Source organism: Candoia aspera, chromosome 1, assembly GCF_035149785.1.
Source record: "Candoia aspera isolate rCanAsp1 chromosome 1, rCanAsp1.hap2, whole genome shotgun sequence".
In the NCBI taxonomy this organism is placed as follows: domain Eukaryota; kingdom Metazoa; phylum Chordata; class Lepidosauria; order Squamata; family Boidae; genus Candoia; species Candoia aspera.
This window is the reverse complement of record NC_086153.1, coordinates 7878564-7889903: the sequence shown is the minus strand read 5'-3', so window position 1 is coordinate 7889903 and position 11340 is coordinate 7878564. Positions and strand designations below refer to the sequence as shown.

At 43.6% G+C, this 11340-nt stretch overlaps 1 protein-coding gene across 3 annotated transcripts in view; it reads left to right on the top strand.

Moving 5' to 3' along the window:
• Positions 1-227: 227 nt before the first annotated feature.
• The window catches only part of HEATR6 (HEAT repeat containing 6), a 33587-nt gene continuing 22474 nt past the window's right edge, over positions 228-11340 (top strand). Inside the window, exons 1-8 of one of the 3 annotated variants that reach the window (XM_063296806.1) lie at positions 228-500; positions 2295-2402; positions 2859-2999; positions 3918-4033; positions 5695-5809; positions 7983-8084; positions 9618-9755; positions 10480-10760. In XM_063296806.1, the coding sequence (XP_063152876.1) occupies positions 243-500; positions 2295-2402; positions 2859-2999; positions 3918-4033; positions 5695-5809; positions 7983-8084; positions 9618-9755; positions 10480-10760 (1259 nt within the window). In that variant the 5' untranslated portion in view covers positions 228-242. Of the gene's footprint in view, positions 501-2294; positions 2403-2858; positions 3000-3917; positions 4034-5694; positions 5810-7982; positions 8085-9617; positions 9756-10476; positions 10761-11340 lie in introns of those variants that run through there. The other 2 variants (XM_063296798.1, XM_063296815.1) reach the window with 2 other exon arrangements.

Genomic DNA, 11340 nt, shown 5'->3' with positions numbered 1-11340 from the left:
CCTGGAAGACCTTCAGGACTTCATCAACCAATAATGACATCACACGCTTTCGCGTCCCGCAGCCCACCAGAACACACCGCCCCCAGGGGGCGTTCCACAGAGAGGTCCGGAAGCTGCTTCACCATAGAGCTCCGTCCGCGGAGGCCTTCTTGTACACTCCATAGTGGCTTTCAACCGGAAGCTAGGCCTCCGCGTCCCTCCTCGGCCCAGTTGCCCAAGCAACCGACAGCCGAGCTGCAAAAATGGCGGCCGAGGCCTGCACGACTGGAGTAGACTCGGCGGCGGCAGCCGTACCGAGCCCCGCCTGGACCAAATCCGGGCTCTGCTTGCAACGCTACCTGGCGCGGGTCAAGGCTCTGCGGCTCGCGCCCGACCCCAACCAGGCCCCGGGAGGAGAGAACGTCGGCCGCCGCCGCACCGAGCTCCACCTGCTCTTCGACGAGCTCATTTCTGAGACCTGCGGCCCGGGGGGAGCGGCGCCATGGGGGCCGAAGCCGGAGGTGAGTAGCTGGAGAAGGCCGAGGAGCGGCGGGGAGCCGGTGGCAGCTCTCCCGACGGGCGAGAAGAGCGGCCTTCCCGTCATTCCCTGCGGGCGGGGGGTGGCTTGGGTGGGGATCCAGCCTTGGAGTAAGGAATTGTAGGTGGAGGAAGAGGAGAAGGGAAGCTTTGAAGGGGCGCCTGATGGGGTGGAGGAAATAGACGCCAAGCAAGGGTGGGTCCCCGGGATCGTCCACTGGGGGGTGGCTTTTTTGTTCTTATCCAGGCAGTGCCCGTTCGAGATCCCGCTTGGGGCAGTGATAAAGGCCCCGGGATAGAAACCGGGAGGCCGTGAGTTCTAGTCCTGCTTTAGGCACAGAGACAACCGGGGACTTTGGGCTGGTCGCGCGCTCTCAGCCCTAGGAAGAAGAAACCAGCCATGGCTCCCATGTCCGAAAACGTTGCCAAGAAAACTACAGGGACTTGTCCAGGCCGTCGCCAGGAGTCGAGACTGACTCAAAGGCAATGAGAGCAGCTTGGTGAAGGGGTTCAAGGCACCAGGATGGAAACAGGGAGACCGTGAGGTCTGGTGCTGCCTTGGGCACAAAGCCAGCTGGGCCAGTCCCTCTCTCTTGGCCCTGGGAAGGAGAAACCAGCCATGGCCGTGTAATGGTCTGTGGGAATGCCCCTGGGAGACAGGAGGAAGAGCTGCAGCCTAGACAACCGCCACGCAAAAGATATCTTGGCCCACAGAAGGAAAGGGGATGTGGGAAGCACCTCAGGAGGGGCCCTCCCTAGTTTTCAGGACAGTAAAAGTAAGGGAGGGGAGAAGGGCTTTCAGACCTGCAAGATTCTGTGACTGTAACCTTGCAATAAAGACTGTGAGTTCTAGTCCCAAAGCCAGCCAGTCCTTTGGGCCAGTCACTGTCTCTCAGCCCTGGGAAGCAGGCAAAGGCAAAACACTTCTGAAAGTCTTGCCAAGAAAACTGCAAGGAGTTTCCTGGGCCCTCGCCAGGAGTCAACACTGACTTGAAGGCACCCCCCCACCCAAAAAAAAAGTAATTTTAGGTTGCCTTCATACAAGTACCGTATATACTTGCAGATAAACTGAGAATTTTAGGTGCCAAAATATACCCCTAAAATTGGATTCATCTTATCTGTGGATGGGCTTATCTGTGTGATGATGATGATGATGATGATGATGATGATGATATCCCTTTTATATCTAGCTAGCTTAAGGCAGCAAACATACCTAATTCTCCTGCCTCCTATTTTCCCCACAACAACCCTGTGAGGTGGGTTGGACTGAGATCTTTTCCATCATTCTGTAGTATTCCTTCTTCCAACTTTATCCTCACAGCAGCAAATCTGTGAGATAAGTTGGGTTGAGAGATAATGACTGGTGTTTCCATGGATGAGTGTGGACTTAAATCTATGTCTCCCCTATCATATGCTGGCACTTTAACTTCTATGTTATACTGGCATTCAATTTTATTTCACTTCTCTGTGTACTTTCAGGTCATTAACCCTAACCCTTGCCTGGGGTGGGAGGGGCAACTGTTCTTTTTGGGGTGGCTGGCACCGTAGATCTCTCCCCAGCGAATAAGATCTTCGCCCCTTGGATTTTGTATCTATTCTTATTTATTGGTTTGTTTATACTGTAATTTATATTTTTATGTTTTTAATAGTTGATTTTACTGTAAACTGCTTGGGATCCCCCTTTTTGGGGGAGATGGGCGGTAATAGAAATTTGAAATATTAATTAATTAATTAAAAGTAACCAATGTACCCCTTTTTTGTCATCTTTTATGTGGCAGGAGGTTTGTGAACTAATTGTCCAAGCTTGTAAACTAGTCCAGCTTAATCAAGAACATCTTGTCAACAAAGTGTGCCAATTAATTCACCAGCTGCTCAACAGATTCCAGGTGAGAAAACTATATATTTTTTGCCACATTCTGATGGAACATCTAAATTTAAGCCAGATATGGTTTCAGATACTCATAGTTAAAGTTGTTTTCATTGACTTGATGGTACATTGAGTCGTCCTGTGTGCATTATGACAGAAGAATTTTTATTTATTTGTTTATCATATTTTTATCACCGCCCATCTCCCTCATACGGGGGACTCTGGGCAGTTGTTATGCTACCATTAGAAAAATGATACAGATATTATAAATGCAGCCCCCTCCCCCCCCAAGTATTCAGATGAAACAGCTAGTGGGTCTATCAGCTGTTACATCCTTCTACTTCTGGATGTGCATTTTTGACTGTTAGGAAACAATGGTTAATGAAACTGATTTAGTGCTTGCCCAATGAGCTGTTATCCTGAATTCACCAATTGGAAGATTATGCTAATTTCATTTTTCTTTCTGCAATTGCAGGTTGCAGTTGATGAAGAGAGCCTGAACTATCTTCTGCCTTATTTCATCTCTGCTCTGAGAAACTGCAGCACTTGGACACATGTTGAAATTTTGCAGGCCTTGGCAGCGTCTGTCTACAACAATGGACACAAGTGCCAGAAGGTGGATTGGAGCATAATTTTGAATATCTTACTTAGAAACTTTTTCTGCCTGCCCAGTTCAGAGGAATTATGGGCAACAGGATTCCAGATTGTGCTCTTGGGCTATATTGTAGATGTAGTGTTGATAGCAGAGAAGGAGGAATGCAAGTTAGAAAGAAATTTCAATACTTGTTACTGAGAATTGCCATCTGAATAGCAGAACCATAAAGAAATGGGTTCACAATTGATCCCCTCCCTATGGATCTACTCAGTGGCTCCAAGCAGAAGGACTAACCAAACTGTCTAGGTTCTGGTATAGTCCTTGAACAGAGGTGAGTTAGTGGAAATGTTCTGACAGAAAATAATCTGGAGTCCTTGAGTAGCCTTTCCACATCCTCGGTTTTGTTTTGATATTTGTATGCCACTTTCACAGCATAGACAAGTTAGAATTTTTCTTAAAAAATGTGTCGGGTCTTTGGAAGACTTCAAATCTTCTGTGGTAAAGACATTTTTCTAGCTTAGTATCTTTCAGACATACTGGTCCAGCTCCCATTATTTAATGCAGGCAATAATCTGTAGTGATGGGAACTGAAACTCAATACAGGTTGGCGTAGGCTGTTCTCTGACTAAATAAAGTAGGTAATTTCCTACACCATGCTAACTGATCAAGAATAATTCCTGCTACATGATGAAATGATGGGAGAAACAGTGAGGAGATGCCCTAAATGAAATCTGCAACTTTCGTCTTTTTTCTATTTTAGCCCAAGCTTGACCCACGTAATTTCATTCTAAAAGCCACAGCGAGAGAGAAGGGGGCCGAGCGCCTGGAATTCATGCACTAAGCATGCTTTTGTTGTGTAGCTTAGTTAATTCTAATTCCTGTTTCACATATTCTCCCCAATTTGTTTGACAAGTATGTGCTGACTAGTGTTTTCTTAAGTATCTCCCAGATTTGCTGGGGGAAAATGGACTTCTGATGCAGTTCAGCAGCCCAGCTCAAACTGACCCGGAACGGAAAAGGGCCACAATACACAGCATGGCAAACCTGTGCCTCAGGTATGACTTAAGGAAGCAGGTGTGACCTGACTCCTTACCGTTATGTTGTCTCTGTTGTTAGAGGATGTAATCATGTCAGCATTGTGGGTAGATGGGGGCACAGAAAAAATGTGTAAGTCCAAGGCCCACTGATAAACACGCCCATACATTCCAGCCTACAGCACATATTTTGGGAAGTGTGGTGGTTTCCCTATAATAACAGCACTTCCAAATAGCTGCTGTTAAGATTCTAGCTCAAATGTTATATGTTTAACTTTTAACTGAGTGATTTAATTGCTATAAACATTATCAGTGGAGATGGAGGTGATTTTTTCCCCCCTATTTGAGTACTTTTTCGAAAAACTGTTACTCAGTTTGCACGTGGTGCTAAAGCACAGCGTGGTTTATTTGGTTATGGCTTAGTCCAATGTATGAACCCAGAATTGTGGTTTGTATATTGAGGGATATGGCTTACTGGCTTGTGCGAACAAAGCCTCTGTGTGTTGTTCAGCAATTCATGGCTAATCATAAAATTTGAACTCAGTCACTGTTAGGCTATAACATTATCCTTAACATTTTTCTTTCTTTGATCGCTGTTCATGGGAGAACCCAAATAGCTGTAAAAGAAATCTGCAGTTTCAGCTGAAATTGCCCTGTATTGGTTAATTAGCTATCACTTGACTGATCTCTTGATTTTAGGCTTGGAAGTCCTAGCGTTTAACATTCTAGAACAGAATTGCAAATACAGTACAAAATGTCTGTATAAACTTTCTGCAGAAAAAGCATCTGGGGTGATTTTTAGCTTAGGAAAAATGACTGAGGGAAGAAGCATTATCAAGCTATGTATAAAATCATATAGAGCACAGAAAAAAGTGGACAGGAAAAAGATTTCTCCCTCTCAATACACTAGAACAAAGAGGCATCCAATGAAGCTGGTTGGAAGGTGATCCAGAACAGAGAAGAAAATATTTTTTCACACCATCCATGAAACACATTGCCCTAAGACAGGATGATGGTCACCAGGGTGGTGTTAAGGGGAATTAATGGAGAACAGGTCTGTCAAGTGCTGTCCAGATACCAGTGGCAGAGCAACAATGGCAAGGGAGGGTAGGTCTCTGTCTCATGCTTGCAAGGACCCTAGAGACACCTGATTGGCTACTGCATGAAACAAAGGTCTAGTGGTTAAGGCACCAGGCTAGAATCCAGGAGGCTGTGAGTCCCTCTCTTTCACCCCAACTCACCTCACAGGGTGGTGGTTGTGGGGAAAATAGGAGGAGGAAGGAGTATTAGGTATGTTCACTGTCTTGAGTTATTTATAAAAATAATAAAAGTGGGATTAAGAAAAATCTAAATCTAAAGTATTGGACTGTGATGAGCTTTAGCCTGATCCAGCAGAAAGATTCTGAGGTTCTTACCTTCTTAGGTTCTTACCTGACTTCACTTTTGAAAGCAATCTAATAGCTGAAAGAATAATAAGATAGTGAAATTTCACTTTTCTTAATAAATCCCCTCATTTCAGATGATGAAACATTTTGCCCCCTTCCATGAGGTCTCAGATTCAGTGACCTTTCTGATTTGAAGCAGTTGCTTCTTGCTTCTACGGCATTTGCTAAACAGATAGATTAAAACATTACTTCTTTTCTGCAACTCATCTTCCTCCTTTGCATCTGCCTGCCTTTTAGTTTACCTGGACAGCCCTACCTAGAGGAACCTTACCGAGAGCTCTGCTTTCAGGCTTTCTTGAGCGTCTTACAGTCTTCCAAAGGAACTGAAGTAGATGACATCACCTTTTGCATGGTAAGGACGAAGAAGATTCTTTAGGAAAGAGGCAGGCAATAAGGGAGACATTGGGGAGTCACAGCTTAGCCTCCCTACTTTCAGGGAGCTGCAGAATGCCATCTGGTCTTTTGTGAGGGATAGGCTGAACTGTTTCAATCCTCTCTTTTTTTTTAAAAAAAAATGGTTTTAAGGTTGGGAGGCCCACTATTTCCATTCTCTCCCCTAATCTCATTCCAGTCGGTGTTATTTGAGAGTCAAAAAGCCGAGCCAGATCTAAGAGCACCTCCAAGCTGCAGATCTCCAATGCTCACCTTCAGCTGGCTACCGTCAAACTGTCCCACCTTCTAGGATTGTTATTTTTATTTGATCTGTCGTCACCTTGATTTCTATTTGCAGTTTCCACATCCTCTTCCTGTCTCTAATGAAAAGGAAAAATAAAGCTGACCTGCCAGTATATTGTTGATTTAGAATGCCAAATCTCCACCTCTGTCAGTAATATCCATGGGATGGGGCCTTGGTTCCCAGAAGAAACACACTGTATGCAGCCCTGACACATGAGAACGGACCTGCTACCAACAGCATCTCCAGTGTGACCGGGAACCTTATTAGATTCAGCAGAATGTGTTTCTCAACCTTAGCAAATTTAAGATGTCTGGACTTCAACTCCCAGAGTTCATAGCTGGCTGGGGAATTCTGGGAGTTGAAGTGCAGACATCTTAAAGTTGCCAAGGTTGAGAAACACTGATGTAAAGAGAACTGTCTGTTCAGACAGTCTCAGGTCTAAAACTAGGCCTGAAACCTGACTAATACTACTGTCAATAGTCCACTTTAGCCTTCTGTTTTTGGAGTGGGTTTTTGTCATTACAAACGTCTTTGTATAGAGATTCAAAGTTGTTGAAAATCTGGCTGTTCCCCCAGGCCTTTGGTTAGGGTAGATGCCAAGCGTTTGTAGAATTTTATCAGATTGTTTTTGTTCTTTTCCAAATGTGAATGAGTTGTGTCTAGTTTTTTTGTTTAGTTTAGTTTTAATGCTGTAAGCCACCCAGAATTTTATGGAGTTGGGTGGCTTCTAAATCTCACAAATAAATAGTGCAGATATTGTCAGTGTGGTACCTGTCCATCTGGGATATCCATTGCATCTTAAAAGTGTAGCCTCATATTACTTTTTAAAAGCCCCAAATACCACAAGATGATTGGTTTTCAACAAACTTCTCTGACTTCTTGGAGTGAAGATGCTGATTTTTTTTTCTTTGCTGTCGTACACTACCTTGAGTTGATCATGGTAAATAGTAGCCATGTGTTATGTGGCCTCCTTGATCACTGTTTGGAAATCACCTTGATTGACCAGACTGTTGTAGGACAGAGTCCTGCTGGTCGCAACTCGCTTTCCATTCGTCTCGAATCCTGGCTTTCCTTCTCCAGGTTCGGCCAAAGTCTTTGACTATTGGGACTTCCCATCTCTTTGGAGGTCGGCCGATAGGTCTTTTTACTTCTCTTGGATACCATTCAGCAACTGCTGTTGTCTAACGGCCATCCGACATGCGCACGACATGTCCTGTCCAGCGTAGCTTCCGTTTTCGATACTCAATGACATCATTTATTCCATTTTTGTTCTAATCTGACTGCTCGGGATGTGGTCTCGAAGAGAGACTTTCAGCATGGATCTTTCCATAGCCCTTTGGAAAGGGGTTAATTTAATTACCAATCCTGATGCTCTGAGTCAGTCTTCACAGATAAGGCTTAAGCTGTTGAGTAATGAAGATGCAGGCCTTTCCTGCACGTATGTTTCAAGCAAAGCATTTCAGGATCTTTCTTGTTGCTGTGAACCCATAGCTGAGATATAAGAGATGGAAATTGGGACCTCATATAATGGAAATCGTGCCCATATTATTGCACCCCCTTTGGGGAGTTCTCTCTGAGCTTGCTAATTAGTTGCTGGTGGTAACATTCAGAAATTGGTTTCATGTGGAATGTTCTTACGTAAGCTCAAAAACTTGCCTAAACTAAACCATATGTTGAGTTTGTGACTAGAGTTGGGTGTGATATTATAGCAACCTCTCAAACTGATCATTTGAGGGAAACTTTTGTCATTGGACTTTTATCACCTAGGAAAATTGCACCCTGGATGACAGAGTCATGCTATCCCAGCATGGTAGGAAAAATGATCATTGTTTTTTTGTTTCCTTTCCAGCTGTTACAAAATGCTTTGAAAGGAATCCAGTCGCTCTTAAATGGAGGAAAGATGAAGTTGACCCAGACTGATAACCTTGGTTCTCTCCTTGCTGTGTTAAAGGTGACAGTGATTTAAAGTGGAAATCTTCCCTGCCTTATTTTTTTTTAATAAAAGCTTTATTAAATTTAGAACAAAGATAAAAACTACAAAAAATCAAAAATCTTCCCTGTCTTATTGAGGTTCTGTGAGTGCTCTAAAATGACCCTGGAAAAACTTCTGACAGGCCTTTGTACTCAAATATACCCCTCCTTCTGAGCTTGCAGAATGCTTTAGAAATGCCTCTGCTTTCTAAAATTAGAGTTCTACAAGCCACAATAGCTGTAATTTATTCAATAGCACTGAGCCAAGCAGCCTTGTTTTTCTTTTGGCATGGCTGCGAGGAAATGTTCAGGAACTTTTACTGCTGTTTTAGGTACTTTGCAACTTAGTTTGTTGCTGAAACCTAAAATGAGAGTAATAGTATCTATGTTTGTTTGAAACAAATCAGCTTCAAATCCTGGATTAGGAAACTTATCCACACTTTTGAATGTGGCTAACACACAGAATAGAGGTAACTCTAAAATTTATTTATTTATATTTCATATTTCGTCACCACCCATCTCACTAAGAGCGACCCTGGGTGGTTTAATAGTAATAAAAGTTTCTAATCTTAAAGCCAGGCTGGGTGTGTGCGCGTAGTGTACTGTGTATGAACAATGAGGGAAGCTAGATTGACATCTGTCACAATAATCCATAGTACATAATAATGTCCAAAGATAGTTCACAGCTGGTTTCACAGGTCACCTTAAGCCAGACTATGATTTGTGGTTTGGGCTTTACCCAATGTGTGTAAGTCTAATAAATGTTCTTTATACAACATGATTTTTAGCTTAGTTATGGGTGTGGCCCAAGTCACTATGGTTTATTCAGCAAACCATGATTTAGTGTGATGTGCAAATTCAGCTACCATGTACACGAAGACTAATTTGCTGTGCTTTTTGGAAATGCAAATGAACCCTGTGTTACCATGAACAAATGATCACCTAATAAGAGTTTGGATACCCCATGGTATCCAAAGGATTCTGATCAGTTTGGGAAAACCTTTCCGTTGGATTTTTATTACTTAGGATAGTTACATCTTGTACTATAAAATTATGATACCCAAGGGTGATAAAAAATAATAGATTAGTTTGTTTCTTTGTTTCCTTGCTAGCTGATACAGAATGCCTTGTACATGATCTGAATTGGTGTACTATATTCTGGTGAACAAAGTAAAAAAAAAGGCCATTAGAGCACAAATGCTCATAGAGTTTCAAATCTGTGTTAAGTCCCCCATAACTTCTGAGACTGGGAGCACAGTCAGTCACTTTTATGCTGGCCAGTAAAATGTTATTGCAGCTGTGTTACCTTAATAAATCTAGGAATGTTTATTGAGAGGGATAATGTAAGGAGTTTGAATGGGCCAAAGCTTGTTTCAAAGCAAGACAAAAGCAGCTGCTCAGTGGGGTGACTAGAGGTTCTTCGCAAAAAAGCAGGAGACCTAGTTTTTCCTTGCTGCTGCTGCTGCCACTAAATAGAAAATGGTACTGATGGATTTTTCTTTGATGGTTTTAGAAATGCATGTTTCATGGGCTTCCTGGAGTGAATATAGAAATGCCCGGCATCCTATACCCAGCACTCCTTCCTCAGTATGACAGCAGGCCACCGACCGAGCAAGAGCAGTTGGAACCAAACAGTGTTAAACTGAGCGGGGTAAACTTTTTTATCGTTGTTTGTGTGCATTGTGCATGAAACCGTAGCTGCTTCAAATGTCATCTGGGCACAAGCTGAGTACTGTTTTTGTCTGTTTGAAAGATCTGTAGTGTTGTGATAAAGGCAGATTGCGGCAATGCATGGAAGAGGCAGGGAACTCTGGAGAAAAGCCACTGTTTATGAGGGTACACCTGCCTTCATTCGTTGCTGCTTCCAGAAATGTGGGACTTCTAAATCCCATAACCTCTAGTCAGTGGCAGTTTTTATTGGGGGTGAGAGGTTCAACACATCTGGAGGGCAGCAGGCCATGAGGGGAAGATGTGTTCCAGCTGACAGCTTCTTTTCATATTTTAAAACAGAAATTTTCCATTGCTCTCGGGAGATGCCAGGGATTTGAACTGGAAGCTTTTGCTTGCCAAGCAGAGGGTCTGCAATGGGACAGGGTGGATTTCCAAACCAGCTGTTGTGAAATACTAGTTTTATTGTGAATTAAATCCTGAGCAGGAAGCACTGTTAAATCACATGGTGCCTTGGGCAAAGATACCAAGTGTTCAGGGCCTCTTAAGATGAGATAGATCCCTTGATGCTTAGAGAAAATCACGTGCAGGCTTTTCTGTGCTAATACTCAAAAGAATGTTATATGATTGGATTGATTAAACATGACTGTTGTATAAGGTCTTTAATTGGAAATCGTTGTGTTAGTATAATTCCTTCTTCCTAGCAGAACAGGAGGAAAAAGCCTAAAGGAAAACAGAAGAAGGGGAAGCTGGAAGAAGAGGCAAAAGAGCAGCCAGCAGGTGCCGAAGGAAATGGACTAGAGAAACCCACTTTACGGGAAGAGTTCCAGCAAGATCAGGACTCAAAGATTTCAAATCGGGCACCGAGTGACAAATACGCTTCCCTTGTGAAGGATCATTTATCTTCCCACGCTTTTGGCTGGAAAAAAATCAGCAGCAGTGACTCAGAATACTCTGATGCTGAAGGTGGAATGCAGAGCAAAACAAGGTTTGTGATCACAACCTCCCTACCCCCTCTGTTGTCCACATGTACAGCGTTGAAGTGTGTTCGTTTTACAGCTGTGTTACTGAATTCCGTCTAACATGAGGGCTGCACAAAAGCAGAGCTGTTGAAATATTTTTTTCTCACTCTCTTCCTTCAGTTCCCTCCCCCCTCCCCTGCCCATGTTTGTGACAAGTATTGGGAAGAGCAAAGAGAGGGGTTTTTTTCCCCCCATGTATTTATGGGTTACTAAAGGTCCACATCGTTAAAGCAATGGTGTTCCCCGTAGTAACATATGGCTGCAAGAGCTGGACCATAAGGAAGGCTGAGCGAAGGAAGATAGATGCTTTGGAACTGTGGTGTTGGAGGAAAATCCTGAGAGTGCCTTGGACTGCAAGAAGATCAAACCAGTCCATTCTCCAGGAAATCAAGCCAGACTGCTCACTTGAGGGAATGATATTCAAGGCAAAACTGAAATACTTTGGCCACATAATGAGAAGACAGGACACCCTGGAGAAGACGCTGATGCTAGGGAGAGTGGAGGGCAAAAGGAAGAGGGGCCGACCAAGGGCAAGGTGGATGGATG